At 34.4% G+C, this 24,969-nt stretch overlaps 1 protein-coding gene across 5 annotated transcripts in view; it reads right to left on the bottom strand.

Annotated features, from left to right (window-relative positions):
* LOC148167524 (Kv channel-interacting protein 4-like) overlaps positions 1-24,969 on the bottom strand; it is a 75,097-nt gene that overhangs the window by 24,433 nt on the left and 25,695 nt on the right. For 3 of the 5 annotated variants that reach the window (XM_088048050.1, XM_088048048.1, XM_088048049.1), the window contains exon 2: positions 22,288-22,471. In XM_088048050.1, the coding sequence (XP_087904176.1) occupies positions 22,288-22,450 (163 nt within the window). In that variant the 5' untranslated portion in view covers positions 22,451-22,471. Of the gene's footprint in view, positions 1-337; positions 451-20,409; positions 20,607-22,287; positions 22,472-24,969 lie in introns of those variants that run through there. The other 2 variants (XM_088048051.1, XM_088048052.1) reach the window with 2 other exon arrangements.

The following is a 24,969-nucleotide window of genomic DNA, read 5'->3' as shown; positions in this document are numbered from 1 at the left end:
AATAACAAGAATGATTTCAATCCCTTAAGTTGTTGATGTAATTTTGTGGCTCTACACAAATCAAATTGTGCTTGTTACAAAATTGGATGTTTGTGTTTCGTACAATCCCACATCTCATGTTGTAGATTTTCAAAATCTCAGTCAAACGATTTACATGTCATGCAAAGTCATTAATAAATTCCATGAGTAGTTTTTAAAGTAATCGATCGTGTATTTTATGTCCAGAAATCGACAATCTCGTCGGTGCTATAAGTGATGCGGGAAGAAAGTCAAAACTACAAGAGCATGCTGGATCGTCGGAAGTAGAGAAGAGAAAAGAATTGAAAAATGTCTATACCCATGATGCATCAAAGTCCGCGTGGTAGGCACGTATGAGATCGACAGAAGCGTCGCGACGCACGATACTCCTAATCGACGGACGCCAGTGTACTAACAGATCCCTGAAGGAACCACCAGCGCAACGTTATCGCGCATCATTACAACGGTCTACGAACCAGAGTATAGCTGCTGTGTCGTTTATGCCGTTTATACACTTTATACAGTTATACAGCCACCTTCCATTGCGTAATTTTCCCATGCGGACATCTTCATTTCCTAATTGCACTCCTCTATTTGGGATTATTCACTCTGATAACTCAGGCACGATCAATCACCTCGACCTGTTACAAGAACAAGGAACTCAGAATCTTCATCTAAACAAGAATTCCTTGTTCCGCAATCACAGATATCAGATTCCAAAAGACAATAAAAGAGAACGCCAGACACTAAAATTTAAGTAGATGAGGTCACCGAATCAAATTTTTTAGCCTAATTTTACTTCTGGAGACAAATCTTCACTTGCAAACTTTCCAACTCATTTAAATTTTGCGGAACATGTACCAATCATAGCTGTGACTTTGGGGAATACAAACTTGCACACTACAGACAAAACTTTTATTTATCAATTTTAAAAAGAATTGTTGGAGACTTTTCAACACAATTATGCGCGGAGGGACCAAAATATAAATAACTTACATTTTTTACAATACGTACAGTTAATTTGTAACAACTATAAAATTACAATGTAACGCTCAAAACAAACTTCAATCTCCTTGCCATCGTAAAACTAAGTCCACTTTATGATCCACGCAAAGTGATGAGCGAAAATCTCAGAGGAGTCCTGCGAAAGGAACTGTACGATTTTCTATTTCCAAGTATTTACAATTTTTAGTAAACTCGATATGCTAATATTTTAATGGAAAGTCTAATTTGAGTTACAGTTAATTACAGGTGAACTGACGGAGGAATGTGGGCAGCAATGAGAAGAATTATTTATTTCAGCTGCGATTTGCATTCGACGAATAATATAGCTCGGTTTGCACTTTTTTGTTTACTGAAATGTAGCCCAACTTAAATTAGTTATTCCGGGAATTAATTTTCAGGAATTTTTTGCCCATTCGAGGGAAGAATACAACCGCACCGCACGTAGGATTTTAGCAGAAATGTGCAGTTTTGAAAGCCTAAAAGGTTTCTCAAATTAGAAAGATATGTGCTAGGTGAATACGCTTCAATAAATTAAAAGTATGTTAATATTAATGAAATTCAAAGGGTTTTAAAAAGTAGTTTTTCTAATAAATAATATTAGAATATTAACTGTGAAAAGCTCTCGGATTAGAAGGATTATCGATTTTTCGTGAAGACGGCATTAGTAGTTTAGCACAGTTGAAATTCCCTAGCCGCCAATACGTCTGAGTTCATGCTCATACTCATTTTCATTATGATCTTTAAACGCAATAAAATGAATTAAAATCCATATAGTAGGAGCTCGTTTCCCAGGAGCTATTTCCATAAATTTATGGATTATCGTCAAAAACTGTTTCGAGTTTTTTTGTACTCATAGCCCCTTTGACGAGCTGACATTTTAATGTATAAATCTGATTTGTGCCGGATTTAGAAAGCTCCCACTGAATATTTAACTACCACCAAACTGACGCAAGAAAGCGGACATGGGCCCTAAAATGATTTGTTTCGTGCATTTTACCCTTTACAAACCGCATTTGAATTGAAACTGATGATTAAATGTTTTAGTACTAATAAGGCTAAAACAAGCACTGGTTTTGTCTAATTTCACCAACTTAATTTAACCATACATCAAAATGACATAGGAATAAGCACGGTTGAGCTGATGTGACGAGCGTGGACGGATTTGGTTTGCCATTTATTAAAATTTATCATTTTGATGAATTAAGCTGTTCATCAGTCATTTTGTTTAATAAAGTTAAGGGTTGTATTTGACGCCGCTTTGAACTGGGACCTTGGGAATAAAACCGAACAAAGGGAGACAATAAAATCCACTTTCTTTGGCAAATATCATATTTAAAACATAGAAAGATAACTAAAAGTCAATACGAAAGACTTTCAGTTTGAAGTTTCACGGTGAAACAAAGATTTGATATGTTTTCAGAATTTTCCTCTTTTCCATCTCAAGGTAGATCCTGTGGAATTTAATTAATGTTTCTGACATCGCTAGCGTAATGAGGAAAACATGAGGAATTTTCCTTAAACTAGGTAGTTATTTCATTACAACAGATTATCATAATTGCTTTAAATTATAAAGCCCTACATAAATTTATTACACTCCTTTAGGCGTTTACCACCGCGAAAAATTCATACCAACAACTGTTACGTGAGAAATAAAGGGATGATCGTTGCACTTCATTAGCACCTTGTTAAATATTTCAAAACTACTGACATGTAAAAATAACAATGCAGAACACAATCAATAAAATTGAGAGACTACAAATGATGCTTTGCCTTACATACTAAACAACCGATTAAAAACTTCCACATGTAATTAAATATTTCCCGGGAAAGCTTTGTTTTGCTTGTTACACTATTGAGGCATACAATTTTTCCAGTACCGTGCCTTTTATTTCCAAGGTGTGAATTGCACATCCAATTTACTCGAGTTTCTACAAACCAGAAAATGTAATAAATCGACGAGTTTTTTTCACGGAACTACACAATTAACAACTACTTCTAATATTTTAATTTTCTGTAAACAACTGACAACAAACTTGAATTGAATAAACATTGTATGAATTGATGCAGGCCTTTGTATGTTTTTGCTCTTCAAATATTTCCGCCTCTCTTAACTTTGAAATATAAACAGCCACAAAAAGGAAGTTGCGAAAGTTTTTTTGGGAGCTGAATCAGATTTGAATTGATCGTGCGAATTGACATTTTGCCAGCAATACTTAGCTCGTCTGTCCACCTATTCCCTTAATTGATGTATGTACAGGATAAAAATTGGATGGAATGTGGGTCAGATCTCCTGGAAGTCGTGTCCAAACTAGACAATGACTGATCGCAGGGATGTACTTTTTGATTTTCATGTCCCATATAAACTTCACGCAGGATCCAAAACATGATTTATTTTTGTGCTTCTGTTCCGGCCGACAAAGTAATTGAATGGAGTGATATATTTGAGTTTTTTGGCGGAAAATTTCGACACCTGTGGGGGAGTTCACCTGGCGCTAATTTCACCGCAATTATCTTGTTGGCTTGTAGTCATTTTTCTCTCGAAATGGTATTGATGAAGGCAATTTTATTCATGGAATTTCTTCACGCGTTGTCCCATCGACGGATCTGGCTTTTATTTAGTACACGAAAGTTTTAAAGGGTTTAGATAAAAGTTCGAGCAACTTTCGATTTGTTTGCAAACAAAGAACATTTCACGGAACGTTGCAAACTTTACCGACACTACTAAAACGATTTTGCATTGTCTTGATAAATTATTTAAGAAAACCGGGCTATAATCTATCCAGACTACTTACTGATTTCAAACATTTAAACGTTTGACTTGTGTGAATTTGTAAATAAATTATGATTGTTTTCCTTGCCTTGGCATGATTCTGAGCTTCACCGACCTATATTTAAATGAACTGTTATAAAAAAAGCACTGAGAATGGGTCACTAATGGTTTACCATATGTCTGGCTAAACCAAAACATCTCATCCTGGACTTCTCTTGACATTGTTTATCTATTTTATGGAAAACACAATCCATCAATGTCAAACAAAATTTTCCTACGAATGAAGACCATTTTCTCATTTCCGTGAAGCGTCTTACTCCATCGAACATTCTGCATATTTAAATTTAATTGAAAGTTCAACTTCTGTATGATACGGCTTTTATCTTACACCAGATTTGCACTTGTGGAATCTAATTAGTCTAACGATATAACTCCAAGTCATGTGCTTCACATTCAACAACAAATTATGTTAAAATTAGGTCAATCCAAAAGCTGTGTTTTAATCTTCAGTGGCGATATGGACCAGAAGATTAGATAAAACGTTTATCCGCTGGATCACAAATAACTAAGCTATAATCAATAATAGGGACAAAAATGTTTAGTCAAAATTTGGTTTATGGTATATTCTGTCCCGGCGCATCCACCATATTTGAAATAGTTTTATTATAAAATTATTTTCTTACACAATAGTTTGATCAATTTAATTATTTAGAACGTTTTTGTAAAAGACATTGCTAACGCTCTAGTGTCAAGTGTCAGTCAAACTGTTTTCTTATTAATTGTATTAATGCCGCATCGATCATCTATTGTTTGAACTAGAAGCTGGAACAGTTTCATTTGAGGTCTGTTAATCGAGTATATATGAGGTCACTGAGGGTCATCGATATCAATGAGAGCCTCTGTTCTGATTTACCCTTTACTAACCTAATTTTGTCAAAAAAGAGCTATATTCAAGTGGCAATTTCCCCCAAATGGTAGCATACAGAGTAAGCGTTAATTTCACTTCGTGATTTAGTCCCTATTTCGGCAAGTATTAAACAATGAGTCCGAACCCTTCCCCATCAAAACACGACACATGTTCCATTAAGAAAACAATATCGTAACAGTGTACAGACTCATATTTTCTTGCCCTTTTTTCACTTATTAAGATAGTTTTTGTAATATACAGTTTTATTTGTCATGACCCTTTTGCGTAGCGTGTGTTATGAAAAAAGTTGGTCAGTTTAGTAATTTGTCTTTCCAGAAATTATCAATGAAATGCCAGTTCAATCGCTTTATCAAATGAGGTACCTATGGCGATTCTATAAATCAGCCATTTAATCGCGATGTTCTATTCTTGGCACGAAACCTGAAGATATAATCCTCAGATATCCCAATGATTGGTTTATAAAGTCTTAGGGGCGTTGGTGAGGATTTAAAAAGACGAGATTATAATAGATAAATGTATTGAAATCGTGGAAAGTCATATTTCTATTTTAAAGCGACATTATGCAAATTACATGAGTTGTGCAACTACATATATACGTATAATCTCAACTTTAATTACTCCTGTAACATCAGCTGTTGATGTTGATTCTAAAGAGTAATTACATAAAAGACCAAGGAATACCGTAGCTACCTGGAAGATTTATGAGGTGCTCATTTTCGTCGAATTTTCAGTTTAACATAGGATGCAACGTGATAATAACAACAGCATTTGGCTCTGATATTAGAAATTTCCTCGCCTCTCTTGAGTTTAATAAAACCAGTTCTACATTAAACAAAATGAAAAATCCTTAGTTTCACTAGCCACAGATTGAAATCATTTTATATTTTATAATTACACAACTACTTAAACACTCTTGCCAAAAAAGTTCCAAACTCGAAGAAGTTTTAGAAACTTTCCACCTTAAGCTATATTTAACTTCAAATCTAACGTATGAACTACCCGAATTAAATGTAACAAGATCGAAGTTTCCTAAAATCATATCTGCTCATTAAAAATATTTCTTTAGCTGTGGAATTCATCGCAACAAGAATAATTTATTCCCATTAGATTAGTAAACGTTGGTAAACCAACAGAAATATGTAAACGTCAGTGTTTATTTTGCTGTGCAAATTGGAAGAGAGGCATGCAAGCGGGATTAATGAAAAGTTTTTGATTCTTCTCCACTGGTTCGAATTTTGAGAACAGGTATTTATGCTATCAATATAAAACAAAGCGGTTTAGTGTAATGAGAGACCCGGCGTATCCACCACTTTTAAATAGCGATTTCTCAAGGAGAAAATGTTAAAAAAAATACACACCCTCTGTTTTCGCAGTAGAATCAAAACAAAATAAAGAGAAAGCTAAATTGTGAAGTTAATTCCCAATAATAAAATTACAAAATTCGTTATCGCATAATAACAGCGTTTCCCGGAAAGTCCGATGGGAATACAGAATTCTGTCCAACACCGTATTAATAATTATCACAACTTTAGTAATTACTGGCTCTTGGGTTCTGTGCTCTCAAAAAACCGGCAACTTCTTGTTGAGCAATGTTATCACCACATTAGCTCGAAAATTAAACGGCATGTTATGCATAATATTTTGAAGAAATCGATAATTTAGTAAAGGCACGCTTTATGTAACCAGCGCGAAAATGTGAAAACAATCTCATTAATAATGCAGGTACAGAAGAACCACCCTTTAGAAAACCACCATAATTAGCAAAAACACATCGGCGTACACTTAAATCTGAATAATCCATAATCTGATGAAATACCACCAGACCGCACCACTTCAAAATCTTAAGTTTAAAGGAAGTGTTTAATTTTTCAAGGAATTTCTGGAATAATGAAAGCAAAGGCGCAAGGAGGGGCCACTTTTATTGAACAACCTGCGTCCCTTACCCTCACAACTATTACCGTAAGTATTATACTTCACAAGTTTGAATTTTTTAGTTAGTTTCTTAGGAATAATACACGAACTTCTTGCTTGCACTTTCAACTTTCAGACACGCTAAATATAACGTGGAAAAATTATTTGTTGTAAAGAAATATAGTTTATCAAATTATAGTATTTGACTATTTGATTATTTAGTGTCTGGAAAATATGAGATACCTGTTAGAATTGATAGGTTAACAATTAATTATAGTCAGTTTAAACTATTCACGGCACACAAAGCAGATATGAGCGTGTGATGAAAAGCCGAAAACGTCTCTGATTTATAGCTCTGGTTTGATAGATAATATTTTAATTTATAGTACGAGAAGGGATGTGATAAAGTGATTAAATCTGCCGGGACAGGGCAAAAGTGGAAGGAAATTTGTCGATAAAAGTGCCGAGTCATTAGCAAAAAAACAATAAATTTAAAAGGGCTATTATTAGAATTTGATAATGTAATAAGAATCGATATTAATGACTTCCCCTTTGTGCAAGCCATGTGTTTTCAAAACTAACCCTAATTTGTCAAAGAGGAATTACCTACTTGTTGAAGCCCGAAAACGAATTCAATCTATGCTAAAATGAGTTCAGATTAAGGCGAAAAAACAAGAAAATACCCTATTTAGCACCGGTTTCCACCGGGACAAGAGCGGATTTAGCTACTATTTTGGGACAACGTGCGATAATCAGAGCTCAGATCCAAATTGAAAAAGAAAAACTTTATGCACTGGACCTTTTTCTCCCTAAAATTTGTGTAACCTACCCCGTCGTTCTGTGATTGGGTCGATTATAATCCTACTCCCACAACTAAATGAAAATCGATCGTCCATAAAACTTTAGATATGTTCGCTCTACCGGAAATTTTAATTTCTGCTACAGTTGGTTTCATCATAGCTGTTAAGCATAAACATCCTCCTTTAAAAGTTCAATGTCACTTTTACTGTAAATAAGGGTAGCAGATTAATGTCACCCTCGCGACTATTTAGTGACGTTTTCGCTTTCATTATCAAAAAGAGGACAAAAATTCCAATTCACAAAGTGGCCACAGCGGGAGGTAAACAAATGTACTGAATGTAACGATAATTCTATGAAAAATGAATTAATAATAATTCAGATTAATACAAAGATGTAAACACACTCTGTTAAATTAACAACGGTGGCAAAACAGAACGAGGATTTGCTTATTGGAATCCTCGCGTACAATTAATGGTTTAATAACAGTAATTGTCGATCACCAAGCTCAAAAACTAAAAATAAGAATAATATTTTGTATTTATTTATTTTTAGTCTATAATAGACATATTGAACTGTTTGCCTTGTGAGAAGATTCAATTTTACGATAACAATCCAATTTCGTGTCAGCATATTACGTATGTTAATTCCAGAAATGGTTTTATACCTCGTAAAATAGTTTTCTATTATTTCCCCAGGATATGTCTGTCTTGCGGCGGTTTAACTGAATCTCTGATCTATACAAACGCTGAGTAAATACATTTATTTATGCAATTTAAGCACCAACAATGAAGAGAAATAGATTTGCACAGAACTCGGCGTTATCCTGGCGCATCCACCATTTTGTCATACATTATTTTTAAGTTAAGCTGTACTTCAGACGGGATATTTTGCATGTGAATTTTGTCAGATCTTAAAAAGTACCCCACTGTGCACGATCCAACTATTCAGTACCGTACCGCAATTTTTTATTCAACGTTTGACTATCTGCAATGTAGATACGCTAAAGAAGATAAACAAATTCAAGTAAAAGACCTTAATAAAATTAGCATAACATTACTTGGAGATAGAGCGATGCCACCACGCGGTTGTTGGGCGTAACATTAACTAAGACTCCAGTTAATGCGCATCAAGCATCCTCGTAAATGCGACGGAGATGATTTGTGAAGTTATAATTTCAGTCTAAATTCTGGGTCTTCGCTCAAAACAAACAAAAGTAAACAAATAAAAAATATTTTATTACACCTCTAGTTTCATGCGTTTTTTATGTTCGTTTTTATACATAGGTAGACCGTGAAACGAAATAATAATATTTTTGCAAGCTCTCTTATTGAGAGAAAAGTGTGTGTTGGCAACAAAAAATTGTTTGAATTAAAATCGTTGCATTGAAGCAGCTTGACGCCTTTGTTCATGTCATTTATCCTTATCAATGAGGTCCTGCCAATCAAACAAAAGATACACGACTCTACCTTTAGGTAGGGTCCATGGAACGTGTTGGTATCAAGCGGAAGTTACTCGGAACTGATACAAAATTGATGAAGTTACACAAAAGTTGCGAAACCACTTTCCCTACCTTAAAAGTTGTAGTCAGTATAAATGGGATTAGCAAGACTCTTGTCAATGTCACGGAAATTCGCATTCGTAATATTTATGCATTTGTCGTAAATCGTGAATATGACATAAAAGATAATTTAGGAGTTTCTCTTGCTTGTTGTGTCGGTAGTTGATGTCAACAACATCTGCGAGGGTGTTTCTATACACATGAACAACAGCAATTCGGCTGTTATAATTAAAATGATATAGGAGGCGATTCTTGTTTTAAATGACGCACGGCTATAGAAAATTAAGCGATTGTTGATCAAGTTGTGTTAGATATAACAAGAGTGGAGACCCCAGCAAGGAGTTTCTAACGCTTCGATCAATTTTAATCCGATTTATGCATTCACATATATTTTTCGTTTTCACAGAAGTTCAGTTTGCTCGTAAGTTATCAAAATGCGCAACACACTATCCAGCCTGCTCTCAAGACAATCAGAACAAAGGCGATCGAAAATGTAGTTACACATCTCCCACACAGAGCAGCATCAAGTAGAATATAAATTGAAGCTTAGAAGATGCTCCTATTGGCGGTAGAACAATTAATGGCTATGTTCCACTTCACGGATGGACAGAGAAAGTCAAGTTAAAGATACATAATTTGTAGAGGAAACTAGGATTAAAATAAACGAGTCGTGTCATCAAGAAAAGTTTATTGTACTTAAAATACTAAAAATTATTCAATTGTAGTAGTTTTACTTTGCTCGATGGTCGATCGAGATGCGAAGATCCTGAGAAGCAATTTTTCCCTCCCATTATCAATGTGTTTTTACTCAAAACAAAATAAATGCCTTACTCGTCCTGGAGTTAATTAACTTCGGTGTTTCAAAGCGCAGTTTTGTTTTAACCCTTTTTTATTTATTTTGTACCGACTTTTTTAGCAAATTTGTCTTTTTAAGTTGAATAAAATTACAGAGATTTTTATAAAAACAGTTGTTAATTGTATTCAGTACATTTGAAATGAAAATTTAATGATATAAACTCACGTAAATATAAGCTTACAAATTGAAATTTAGATCTCGCTCCTGGAATTAAGCTAAATCAAATTAATTTAACAGACGAAGCTGCTTTTTAATAAATTGAGGATAATTCCTACGTGAACGCCATAAATATAACTTTGCATAACATTTATGTAGCTACATCTTGTGACTTTTTATTGTGAAAATTATGAAATTTGGATGGGCGCGCGTGATAATTTTAAAATTTACGTCAAGACGCTTATAAAAACCTCACGTGAAACTTTATTTCGTAAGATTTATGTGGTAAGTAAATCGGAGGTGTTTCCGGCTCACAGATTTTTCTAATTTTTTGCTTTGTTGTAATCAATTGAAGTAATGTCTTAGCTACTTTGTTCGCTTATGAAAATGGCTTCGCATTTTCTCTTTCCGGAATATCTTCTTTCTTTGTTCTGTTTGTTGGACGAGATTTTAAATTATACGCGGAAGACCTTGCAGAGAAAAATCGGTGTAGTTAAAGAAACAAATTATTCAGAAATAAAAAACCAAACCATGATCCAGTTTGATCATGGTTTAAAAATGAAAATGTGGAGGAGCTCATAATTGCCTTATCTTGTCTAAATGAACACAAAGCGCTTTGCTGTAATAATACCAACTTTAGACATATATTCCAATAATAAGCTGCCAAACCGGACTACAATGGTATGTTGGACGCTTTGTGGGAAACTTTTCAAGTAAATTTACTGCTCTGACAGTTTGCTTTATTAACGGCTATTATTGACTTTGTTTTACAGAATTTTTGCCTCTTTTGTAGTAAGTTGTAGGTCAATCACAACTCTCGTACTTAAATCCAGTCGATTAGCACTAACAAAAAGACCTTTGAGTCTAAATGTAGATCGTAATATTTTACCCAAATAAATTTCTATAAAAACACAAAAATATTTGTGCCGTCATCGTACATCATTGAACTAATCTTTGCTTCTCCGTGCGTCTATTTTGTCGACATTTTACGCCATCGTCTGTTCAGAACGGCTACGCTCCATTTATATCTTCTACAACACTAATTTCTTAATTTAAGGAGATTCCAGCCGTTCACTTATGGGAACTGCAGTGTTATGGGAAAATGTCACAAAGTGGAATTTTTTGATAATTTTTGTGGAGCAAATTTACGTTATTAAACCCATTTTACGCGGAATCCAAAATAGCTCTGACTTCCCAGACGTTAACAAACAAAAATTTTTAATGCTCAATATGCCCAAAACTTTTTTTACAAAATTTCATTTTTACAAAATAATGAAAAAGTTACCTGTAGTTGTTGCAAAAGATGATCAAATGTCCATTGGACAATCCTCTAACACTAACTCAAAATAATCCAAATTTGAACAATACGGCACTGTAAAACGCGTGTATCTCTTACCATGATTATTGTTAAACTGACGGGAACTCCGATAAAGACATTTTTGCCACTTGTTCATTAGCGTTTTTATTCAAAACTTTTTGATGGACTCTGACATAATGCCATTAGAGTGGCAATTCAGTGTCGCAATGCAGAAAACTTTAATAATTTTTTTCCCGGATACGATGACGACCTTTCGAAACGCAAAATTTGGCCATCATTTCAAACTGCGTTGTCTAATATTGGGGTTGAAATCTTTGCTTTTTATTCGGGTACACCCTGTATAAAGATACTGGCTGCGGTATCGTTTATATCGCCCTTTTTTGATTAAAATATGCTCTGAAATATCAAAAATTTGATGATCGATTTATTTCCAAAATGAGATTTTTTTATTTTTGTTTTTTTGACCACCACTCGTAAACTAGTTGACCTACTCATTTGAGATTTGGCCAGTTGATAGATCTCGAGCTGCTCTTTCGATTGATGTGTAAATATTTACAAAAGTATTAAATGTCGTTTTCGCCCTGAACAAGTTTCTTGGAAATCACCCCAAAATGACTGAAATGAGATTTCGGTCAATATCTGGTTTATTTGTGAAGCAAACTTTAAGTTATTACAGCTCGTTTAATGGACAATTTTACACAAAATCCAAAACTGTCCTAATTTTTCTCATTCGTAGACAAATAACTGAGTTCTGGCCGATTAAAGTTTTGGGTAGTCGCCAGAGTGGCATTTTTGGAGCAAACTTAAGTCATAAGGAGCCGTTTTTCCGTTATTTTTTGAACAGACTTTAACTACGGTTTTCGCATCTCCGTCGTATTTTCCTGAAGATGAATCAATAGTTTCTGTTGAACAATCAATCAAAACACTTTTATGCAATAGGAGATTCACTGAAAGCTTTGTGTAGTGAACGAAGGAATGGCCGGAAAGTAGTTGTTTTGGTTACTGAAATGAATACAATTCACTAAACATAAATTCAAATGCTGCAGTTGGTGCAAACTATATGAATTAACAATAAGTCATTTTCCAAGATTTGTAATCATGACTATACATATTTAAATTACAATTGCGTTTTGTGAAGGCGAGTTTAAGGAAATCGCCGTGGAAATTGCCACTGCAACCACAATTCATTTTTTTATGATACTGCGGGGCGTCTTAGGCAGGAAATGGCATAAATAACTTAAGTCTACACCGTCACCTGAAATATTGGGCATGACGCTTCTATTAATGTAGCTGAGAAATGTATTTTAGTTGCAAAAGCCTGCTTCCTTAGAAATATATTTCCACAAGAAGCATTTATTATAGCCGATCCGAAAATTGTTAGTTTCTCTGGGACTTTGACAGTTTGCCTTCTTGGAACAAATTGGATTTTGCTCAATCTTTGCCTCTTAATGTTTAACTGTATTTTTCTATTACAGTTGATGAAAAATAAAACGATGGACGACTTCAAGGAATTTCAGTATTGTAAGATGAAATAACTATATCGTGAAAACGAGAATTTGAGAGCTATAGAACTTGAACTACTGCATTGACGACCAACATGTCTGAGATAACTGGCAGTGTCGTAAAAGGATCGATATTCGGAAGGATGGAGTTAGAGAAAAATTCAAAAATTCTAATTTATAAAGAAATGCCTGACTATACTACTGAAACGTGTCTTCGCGAATCCAGTCAGGGTGATTTAATAAAATTTCAACGTAGTCGGAAAACCTTTAAGGTAGATTCCCATTTTCGATAAAATTTACTATGGCTATAATATCTCACAGTGTCAGCGGCAGGGAAAAATTAATTATTTCGTTGCGATTGTACGACTATGAAGACGCGATAACGTATATATACCCAAGCGACTAATTTTTAAAATCGACTTTATTTCCTCTTCTTGCAAACGGCTCTGTGGAGATTTGATCGTGATAACACTTAGATAAAAGAGAATTTTTGTTATTCGTACGAGAAATCACAATTTAACATAGGCATGCAAATTGTTCGTAACGGTGCCATAAACAACCGCCCCACGATAATGGCATTGTTGCTACGTTACTTTCCTGAATTTATGCAAAATTTAAACATTGCCTACAGCCAAATCTAATATTTATGACTCAAACTTTTTCAAACTGCCAAAGACAGTTTAAGGGTATATTTAGAACCTTAAATATTAGAATAAGAATGGGTTCAGTGGGGAAATTGAAGACGCTGAACGCTTGATTAAAGCCGATGAAATGCAGCGGGTCAATCGATAAAAAAGCTTTTGTCAAGAATTATTTGCTTTGTTGAGATTTAAGAACACATAAAACTTTTTTGACCAAATTTTAATTGAAATTCAAATGCGATACTGTTATAAATATTTTACACTGACAGTTTATAACTGTCATAAAACGTCAGACCAGCGTAAGTTAACACTTCTTAATTCACTGCAGTTTTTGCACACTAAAATTCAGTCTGAAATACCACCATTTATTAACAGCACATTCAGATGCATCATTTGCTCTTTATGTCCCGTATAAAATACGTTAAATTAAATTCCACTTAAAATGTAAATACCATTAACTCGTAAATTATATAAAATCCTTAAATGGGGAGAGGGTAGTCACTGTAATTTAAGCATAAAAAATTTCAATTTTGTAACTACGACTATAAATAATATTCTGACAGGTAATAAGAAGTTACCTTTTACTGCGCTTTCGTTTGTATTTCATAGAAACTATTTATCGGTAAATAGCTCGGTTTCCTGCATAATTTCGTAATTCTCAAAGTTCCATAATGTATTTTCCCCGTGAAATCTTTACAGGGAGTTGTTCCATTAATTCTGAAAACATGAGATTCACAATAGTTTACGTGCAGCATTTCGATGGATTTATTCGAATTTAAAATTCATTCTAAATTAATATTCCTGCACCACCCCCAAAAATTTATATTTTTGTTGCATCTCCACGTAACAAACGCATTAAAACGCAAAAACTCGTGATGTATGAAAATGGGTCATTAAATTTCAACGTTCTGGAACATTTGTATTTTATGGGACACGCTAGAACTGTGAACAAAGAATAGTTTTGTAATACGTTTTTTGTTCAAAATTACATAATTATTACACATACATAATTATCTTGAAATGTTCGTCCAAATCATATAATTTGGGACTCGAATCCAATTTGTATGTCGTTTTAAAAGAAGTTTTTATCTACAATGAAAACTTTAAAACAAGGAACTAATATTGAAGTTAGTATTCAAAAAGTAATAAAGCACGTGGATTTTTCAGAGAAAATACAAAAATGAGTTTAATATAAAAGATTTTAGTAGTCATAAAAACAGGTACAGGAGTCTCTTATCCTGTGTGTAAAACCCCAAATAAAATCCTGCGAGATTTGATAATAATCACGTTTCGACAGTGTGTGAAAAAAAACACTTTGACTATATTAAAAGCAATTAAAATTGTGCTCCAATTGCAACAGCGAAACCATTAACATCTGTTTTATATCCTCAGCGGTTAGTGTTGAAGGGATGAAAAACGTTGTTGCTCGGTTAACAGAACGAGGACATTTCCAGGACGAAATTGATGTAGCAAAGTGCACTAACAGCGGATATATTCTTTGATTTACACTATCGGATTTTGGTCAACTTCACCCTGCAAAAAGGAATAAACAGGTGTTGTTCCCTGTCGATGACATCACGAACCTGCGATCGCAATTACGTCGAAAGCAGGAGTGAATTATCGCTAGAAATAACAATAAGAGATGTTTGCGTATAAAACAGCCCACACTGCGGGATTTCCCTATAAATAGACCGTTTAGATGTGCAAATAGCGCAGGCTGAAGTAATTATTGAAGTGTTGTTGTTAGCGTAGGATGTTTTGTATATTTATAATTCATTAGCGTCTCGTAGAAGGTAATTTTTGACAACATTAATCAATATCACGCCTGTCGATGACGCTGTAAACATAAAAAATCTTCAATGTTGAACGCGAAAAGTGGTGTTGCACTCAGAAGAAACTTATCTACACATAAGTTTTTACGGTGATCAATCATATCAGTGGGGTATTCTCTTTAGTATTTTTTTACAAAGTTGAAGGCAATTTATATGGATTTTCGTCTGCATAAAGTTGCCACTGTACCTATCTTACATTTTTCTTAGATAAATTTGTAGAAATATGTCATGGATTTATGAAAATTCTAAGTTTATTACACGCTGGGTTTCCAACTGAAACAATTAGACGTTCTGGGGATTGTTTATGAGTCCGCAGTTGTGAATACAATGGTAATCCTGTCACGTTCTTTTTCCGACTTTGACACGCTTTAATTACTACAATAGAAAAAATAAATAATTGAAATTTTCCCGGTTCTAGTGCATTCTCGTAATGAGCTAGCAACCCTACGCTTACAAATTCACCCTTGCAAACTCAAATAAATTGCAAGGCTTTGAGCGGCTTCATAAGGCGCTGAAAGTTTTCACTTTATTAAACGTACCTACGTTAATACTACACATTTAATAAATTTTCTTCCTCCGTTCAACATTACTTGCAACACAATTCAACTTTATCTTAAAATATTAGAACGAATTTCACAACTAGAAATATGACTGTATTTGTGTCTTCCCTGTAGGAAAAATTTATAAAATACGAACGTAGAAAAGTCAGTCATCCAATAATAGCTTGTTTATAGAGAAGCGTGTGCTTATTTGAGTGAAGAAAACTTTGAATTGAGAAAAAATTATCACAATATGTTCACAAAGCCAGCGACAGCTTGAAAGTTTCACTGCTTAAAAAAGCAGATATAGACATTGTAGAAATTAAATTTATATTCCTTTATACGCAAGCGGAGACCCCTTCACCTGTTGAATCAGCGTCTTGGAATAAAAATGTGGAAATTTTCATTTAATTGACTGCCAGGTTAAATTCTAGTGTAATCGAAATTTAACAGTTTAGGACACTAATCTATTATTTATAGGAAACGCTCACGCAGCAAAAACTTCTTCACAATGTTAGAACGCGTTTATAATTAATTGAATCATACATTCTGCTGTCCACAAGTGAATAAATGTCGGTCCAAGTTGTGTATGTTTAGGATCTCACTCAACTTAAAGACCGAAAGTTATTGATGGTCTTTTTTAAGTAAACTCCCTCACAGGACACTGTAGGCTACACAACTAAATGAGGCACCATTTGTTAAGAAAATAAATTAGCGCGCTTACTTCGAAGTAATTATACCAAATAAAAATACATTAAAATTTAAGAGGTGGTGCAAGATGGTTTAATTTTTTCGGTAAAGATTTATGACGAAAAATTCGGTGAAAAATCAATAAAAAAGAGACATTAATTTTTCATGTCATTAATTTATTGCTTTCTTCGTAGAGATGACTTATAAAAACAGAATAAAATTTTTATGCCAAATTAACTGCTCCAACTGTTGCAGAAGTCGGAAACCGAAATGAATAACACTTGTCAAATGAACGGTGTGGTTCTTTGGCCACCAGCCAGTGTCAATGAATGTGTATAATATCCAGTCAATCATTGTCAATCTTTATTTATTAAGTCCGAACGCATTACAACCATTGTTATGATTCCACTGTCTATATTTAAACTTGAATATTTATACCGCAGACAGCCGTAATAAATATTAATATCAATACAACATAAAACTCTGCTCCTTTATCAGTATTTCTTGTCAAGCCGAACAGTATAAAAGTCATTAATTTAGATCGTAAAATTTTCGGAAACTACTAGAAGTCCTTCTATTTTAATAATGCTGAATTACTTCTCTGCTATAAAAACTGGTTGTATAAATGAATTCCCACCAAAGTAATGCGAATTTTGTGGAAACTTTGTAGAGGAACACAATAACGTTTTCCCATGAAAGTCCTCAGATTATTTTGCTCTTGTTTGTTGGAAGGCAGTAATTTTAAAACTGACGCTTGAACGGGATATCCTGTATGAATTTTATAGATTCTGGAGTAAATTGAAATATAATTCTTAAAGTACACGAATTAAAACGCGAAACTTCGCAAAGTCTGCAAGTAAATGTAAATGGTATCGCAGTTTTAATGCGACAAAAAGGAAGAGAGTTTAAGAAAATATTTACGGCACACGTGTCAGTGTTGTTGGGAAAACAGCGCTCATACAAACGGAAAGTAAACTTCATTTACTAAATAAAAATATTTAGAGTACACGTTTATTTCAGTGAGATGGGAAGCGATTGTAAAAAATCATTACGTATCTTTTTTAACTGCTCCTGCTGCGATTTTGGTTTTAAATCGCTGATCCTCCCAGAGGTGCTTTGGGAAAACCTTCCAAATTAAAATTTCAGGACGACATAGTGAGAATTACGAAATGCGTGTTTAGGGGCTTCCAATCCAATTCTTCTACTGGACGTTGTAATTTTGGTTTTAGCTGTGGTTATTATATATTTTATTTTTGTTCGTTTTCCTTTTACAGCTGTTTCGATTGCGTGTTAGAAATAAGGGAGGATGTTTGTTTTTGACATAAATTTGTGTTTTTGTTGACGTGACGAAGTGGATGGGAAGTGGAGCTCAGATCGAGAAAGTTGGAAAATAAAAGGTAGGCAGGCTCCATTGTCAGGCTAAAGGAAAGTATCTCACGCAATATCTATGGTGTACGTGTGCTATTAAAGCGTCCGAAATTCCAACAAGCTATTCCACCCTACATGTATTAGTGTCTGGAACAAGCAATATTTAAATGCCATTCTAGCTTAGAGTAAGTAGTTGGCAGACCTTAATGCAGTTTTTGTGTTTGTTACACAAATCCAGCGGGATTTATGTGTCTTAATGAGTAAACTACATAAATGTCTAAAGTGGAAAAATTCTCTTCATGTGGATTTGTATAAAGCGAGTTTAGCTATTCCCTCTCATGTTTTATGAGATTATGACGAGAAAATCGGGTTTCACGCCTAATGTTATAATTACCATGTTAATTGCGCGTTTCCACCATTTTTGTCGCACACCGACCATAACATATAAAACAGTTTTTTTCTCAAATGACCGCACACCACAATAAAAAAGTTTCACGTGAAATTTTTCCAATGGAAGTTAACGAGCTTTTTGCGTCAAAATTACTGTTTCCCTCAGGACTAATGGGCTTTAATGTGTCCATACCAAAGTTATATTACTATGCAACGTTCAGTCAACTGGAAATTTTACTTGTCTACAACTACATTTCATCAAGCAGTTTAGTTTGTTACGTTTGCCTTGTGCTTCAGTAAATTATAGACAGAGAATGTGCTCTGCCTGTGTGTTATTCAAATGCTCCATTAACCAGCACCTTCGTTATCTTTAAAAGACACTGCAACGTCCTCTAATGGTATTAGTCAGTCAGAGTCAACGGAAGAGTGCTATGCAACATTTAAAATAGCAAACAGTAAAAAAGTTGTCAATGTTGATATAACATTGAATGAACCTCATAAAAAGATATGTTTACGACCAAGTTTATTTTTGCTCTAAATTATGTGACCGATCGTTTGGTTAACTTGTAATAAATGTTTATATCTATGAACAAATAGACCAGAAAAACTATACAACGAAGCTTCTTCATAAATAATAACAATAAAATGACAATTTGTCATTGCTAGTGTGAAAATTGAACACTCTTTCATCCAATACATCGCACGCAGCATTTGTCTTAAATTTAACCCCATTCGATTATAAAACCCGCTCATATTTCATTTTTACAACATCATAAATCTACTTTCACGGAGTTTAATTCAAATGGATGAAATGAATTATAGGTGAGTTAAAATTTTCCTTTTTGCACATTATTGAATTTGTATTTAAAAAATAAATCAATAACGGAACGTACAAAGGCTTTGTACCTAAAAAATATTTAGAATTAAACCAAAGTTCAACCACACGAATAAAAGACTGAATTAGGTTTAAATGCAACAAAAACCCCATTCAAGTTGGTATTAAAAGCAGCTTTAATAAATTAAATAGAAAAGAAAACACGGTGGCATTGACTTACGTAAATATTTCTTCAAGCTTTGGAAATTCACTTTAATCTAATCATACAAATACACCATCATTTCAAAATTATATACTCAAGATTCAATTTACATTGCGTAATCGTGTCAATTTCTTGTAAAAACTGCTACACCTAATGTTAAAAATGACGCGTCTAAAGATACAAAATCAAAAATAATGATATGCCATCTGCTTGCAATATGAGTGTTCCCTCGTAAAAATTCAGCAAACCAGTTCGTATAATCCAAACCACGGACAGCCTCAATTTGAGCTTTTGCATGCAGCATATCTGTTCGAATTCTCGTTTGCTTTACTAACTTTATTACATTTTCCCTTGTGTTTTACCAAATTATAGGGACCGAATCGCGTTTCACGCCTAATATGATAATTACTGTATTATATAATTTACGCGCCTCTGGTCCCAATCGAAAAACGTGCGCGTGCGAGTGGACTTAAGATTTACACGTGAATTTTCGTCATATTATAATCAATAACGCTATTCAAAATGTTCCCTCAATTGTCTATTACAGCATTCAACGTTATCAATATTCAGAGCGTTTCCTTTATCAACCGACTTGAACTCAAACTCAGCGAAAAATGAGCTGGATTTGCTTGCTCGAATCGAAGGAATCCTCCAAATTACAACGCATAATTCTGGCATTTTTGGTTATTTGCTAGATCATTCGGGATCTGCGAGAGTGAGAGTTGAAACTGTGTATCAACTTGTATCTGGGAAAACTGACTGAAAGGGTGCAAGTTTAAAAGCGCCCAGCGCCTCCACCACTTTTGTTACGGCTCTTTATCTACAAGTTTAATAAAGCATGCGGCCGTAAATTGTACCCGCCGTTTTAAATAAATTCAATTTATGGGAAAAACGTCACAAAAAATTGGTTTTCTATGGTTAATACAGCGCTGAGTAAAGGGAATTGTGAAAAGTTCTCTTGGTCTCCCCTTGTTTTCATTCGTTTAATTGTAACAAAAAGTGTGTTTGGATAGTAATAAAGCATTTTTCAAATAGAATTGGAATCCTTTTTTGCTTGTGCGTCATCGAGAGCACATAGAAAAAACTCACCTTTTTTCTTCTCTCCAAACATGTTACATGAGTTTTAAAAAAATAGAAATTTGAAAGAGCACGAGTTTATTGTCTGGCTATGAAATCAATCCGCACTGAAGTCCAATGCGCTCAATTCAGCGCAAGAAGATGTAGAACAACGTGTGGACTACACCAACTCTTAAACATAGCTACGCCGTCTACTGCGATCTCAACCGTACATTCACGCAAAGCTTTAGAGAGCTTTGTACCTCCGATTTCGTCCGATTCACGACGAAAAGTCAATTATCACATATCCTGGTGGTAGATTTCACACGCTCTGTAAATACCATGGCCAATATTCGACAACAAATCGAAACATTCGAGCTTTTTCACTTTATAACGAAAAGCTCTTTCAGTGATTACCACCTCAACTGAAAAATTTACATAACTGCTTTGAATCTCGGCCCACCATGCATTTTTCTATCATCTGAATCAACGTAGCGCGAAATTAGCATGTTGCGTATCCGTCAAATGTCACTCAACGTCAGCATGCTTATGAATAAACAATTTATAAAGTATTAAGTTGTCGGAGTCCAAAAAGTTGGCAACTCAATATTTTTTAATAGTTTTATTGAATTACGGAATATTTATTGAAATTAATAGCAAAGTAATTTACATTGCTTCTCAGTATCGTACCACAATGTCCTAATACCATTAAATATTGATGACAAAGTCATTTGGAAGTTTCTTGCTTATATCATCATCTCAAGCTTTGCAAACACTCATTAAATAGATTAGAAACAGATTTTCGTACAACTTTGAATATTTCCAGTGCTGTTTCAGTCTGAAAATATTCGCTCCACAAGCGATGCATTTCCTGAAAGAAATTGAAGTGTTCAAAAATGGCTTCAAAAGACGTAAATTGTAGATCGTCTCTATCAGAAAAGGAAATTGAAAACGACACACTAAAAATATTTCGGTCTCTTTCAAACGATCCTGATTCTAATGAACGTTTTGGTTTTAACTGATAAATTATGCGATCGATAAACCGTCGTTCGTGTTAGATCCAGTTTACTTTGTGAAAAATTTATTCGATGAGCAAATAACACATTTGTGACCCTTGCACTTGACATCAATCTTTGACTCTTTTCGCCACTTCTTTACCGATGAATAATGCAATGACCGCTGTGATCGAATTACTTGAACGCCTCGCTTATTTCATTTTGGTCCTAACTAAACTGTTACACAATTATTTTTGGATTAAGATCGGTCACAAATTTAAGAAAACGAAACGGAACCGCGAATGTCGAAAGGAAACCATCGATTAAAGTGTGATAAAGTGCAGTCAGTTGAGACCGGTTCGAAAATGTTGTGAACAAGCTACTTGGCGGAATACTAAAGAGGATCTAAGACTAAGAAGTGGAGTTAAAATGTAAGATTTGAAGAAAACAAAAGTCGATTATTACGAGTGGACTCATTCATCATGCAAAGATGAATTCTAATTGTGGATCTAAGATAAAGATAGTTCGTTCATCTGATATCTGGAGACACTAAACTCGTTCAAAGAACTGAATGCCACCAGTTGTTACTTTTCCTTGTGACGATATAATTACCTGTCTAACGCACGTATCAGAATACAAAGCATATTAAACCGAACTACTAAAACCATTAATAATCCCCTGGTTATCAGGCTCACGCATAAATCATAGATAAAAAATTATATAAATATTCGGACTCTTGTAATTTCCTGTGTGAAAAATTTACATCAATCAATCATAAAAATGACTTTAAAAAATCCATTAGTAATTTAAATAAAAATTAAAGTGCATCCAACACAAATCGATTGGGAGCTTCCGTAGCATGGTGCCGCCACCTCGGTGCGAACGGCGAAACTGTATGAAAATAGTATGTTCCTACCTTTTTCCTGCTGAAATTGCTGCTTGAAATATCGGTAAATCCTCTGGTAGAGGGACAGATGACTGCGGCGGTCACTTCGACTACCTGTTGGTGAGCTTTCACTTTGTGGACGAGGTGAATGATCACGTTTTCTGTAGTTTTGGTGTGCCACCACACTATACATGTCGACTGTTCATCCCTTCACCTACAGAACAGTTATATTTTAATAAGTTATAAATTTTAATTTGGCTCAAGTTTTCAACTTTAAACGTGAGGGAAATCCTGAGACGGCAAATAACAACGTGTTCGCCTTAATGGCATTAAAAATTCACTACATGAGGTAATTTTGCATGTCGCGAATTAAAAAATCTTCAGCAACATTAATTATCTTAATTTAGACGCGAAGATTAAAAAAGACTTTTATTGGTTGTGGGTTTTTATAAAATTCTAACCAAACATATTTTCATTTTTATTGATCAATGCTCAATCATAAAACTCTGCTTTTATGTATAATAAAATTTCACACATGAAAACCTGCTGTCCTGTCGCTTTCGCCTTTTACATCCCCTTCAAAGAAAATAACTGCTGCGTTTAGTGTCTCAGTAAAATATTTAACACGATTTCCAGTCTAAACACGCACAACTAAATCTCTAGATCAGTATCTTAATGAAATTAGTTAATATGGATGGTTCTTGGCGAAAATTTATTCAACGATGACTCCTTTGAGCCGGCAATGTGTGACTAGAATACTTTAGGACAATTTTAGCCAATTTCCTAGTTAAAGTGGAAGCTGTTTCACCACAAAGTTTTCGCGGAATAAAAACGATACGAGAAAAGACATTTTTCATTGTCAAATTAATTAATGCACATGTGCTGTACGCTTCGGTAATTTAACCATCTCGTCCGTAAACTCATTATATTCCATTACCAATATAAATCTTTGTGATAAGACAATTCTTTGCGTTTTAACACGTAGGAACATTCATTAATTCTAGTATAAATAGTTTAAAAAATGTTTACTGATCATTAGAACAAGCCCACATAAATTAATACACACGTATATAGAATTATCGTTAACCAAGATTCACAGTAATTACACGGTTGATACGTTTCGACGCCGACAAGGATGCCAATTTTCTAAATTGGAAAATCCATATCTACAGAGTGGTCCATGTTTGTTTTATTAAAATTTATGAACTTGGCGGTATTAAAACCCATTAATGCATGGAAAATTAGTGGTTTCCAGCCCTAATTTTTCAAAATCGTAAAAATGTCATAATGGATAGAATCGCCCTTTCTAATTTTTTGTGACATAAATTTCAACTAAGGCGCTTTCCAAACAATTGCAGAAAATTAAGTATAAAACGCAGAACATTGCAAAAACTTGTCCACGTTTATCTCTTGCGCTAGAGCGCCTATGAACTAATGAAAATGCAATATTTTTGTTGGAATTCATGCCGGTCATGTTATCTCCTCGTGTCAACCTTTCCTGAAATTTTATTGTTGGTTTTACTGTTTACAATTTCGACAAATGCCGCATAGTCGCTGTCACACTTGACGTATTTATTGTCAACCAGAAGAAAAAAAAACTTTATGAAACTGCATATAAATAATTAAGTTAGCGACATTATCATGTTGTGGAAGGTGTGGTCCACTTTAAAGCGTTATTGAAGGTTGAGAATCCAACAGGAGGGATCTTCCATTGTCGCATTGCGGTTAGTACGTCATTTAGAATATGTAAATTAAAGCAACATTTTCTTTGTTATGAGTGTTATGACTTTCCAAAATAAAGTGCTGATGAGACGTTTTTACCAAATCCTCAGTTGGGTAAGATCGTTAGTATCGATTTTCCTAGCACGGTCCTTCTGGTTTAACAAAATGAAACCGCTGAAAGATAACTGAGATTTATGCTCAGCGCCTAGAAAACCATTTTCTGTACTTAAAACGTTAAAAAGATGGTGTACATGAATTATTTAGATACCTGCAAAAGCCAAATTACAAATCACTAATCTCAAACTCTGGTAAAGTTGAGTCTGGAGAACGCAATACACGTGGCGGCTATGCATCATATAAATGAAGTTATTATTTTCCTCATAAATGTGAACCATGCTGTATATTCGCCCAGTAAATAAACAAAACGGAAAACTCCTTTAAGCTGGCAATTTATCAGATACATGTGTTTTAGATTGCTGTAAGAAGCTTAGGAACACCGCTGAATGGCAAACACGTTCTGCGAGACCTTCCACAGCACGCATTGGTCCTAATCCTCCCAAAATCGACATGTTTTAATGATCATTGAGTCAGCGTCGTTTGCCTTCAAATATTCCTTGTTTTTTCATTAAATTTTGCTCTCGGTTATGCATACCAGATCAAACACGTTTTCTCCGGCGAGAGGATTTTAGTTAGGAAATTGAACCGAGTTTAAATACTACTTATTTCTGATACACTCTGTATATTACAGACATTTCAATTTTGGCAATGCCCAATTAACCGCAAGCTTAGCGAAATGATCGGCTTTATCCGGTTTATGCTACTGGTCAATAATGAAATATAATCCGCCGGAAATGCATTGTGTGTCCTGGACCCTCAAATAAATGTTTATCACTAAATTTCCATTTTTTCTTCAAATGGAACTACCCTGAGTTCTGTTATAACTCTGAAGCTGTTTTGCCGACATATAAAGTGAAAACTGTTTTTTATATG

This window comes from Gnatocerus cornutus, chromosome 10, assembly GCF_029298725.1.
Source record: "Gnatocerus cornutus isolate USDA-ARS CGAHR chromosome 10, icGnaCorn1.1, whole genome shotgun sequence".
Taxonomy (NCBI): Eukaryota; Metazoa; Arthropoda; class Insecta; order Coleoptera; family Tenebrionidae; genus Gnatocerus; species Gnatocerus cornutus.
The sequence above is the reverse complement of the archived record's forward strand: the minus strand, read 5'-3'. Positions and strand labels throughout refer to the sequence as shown.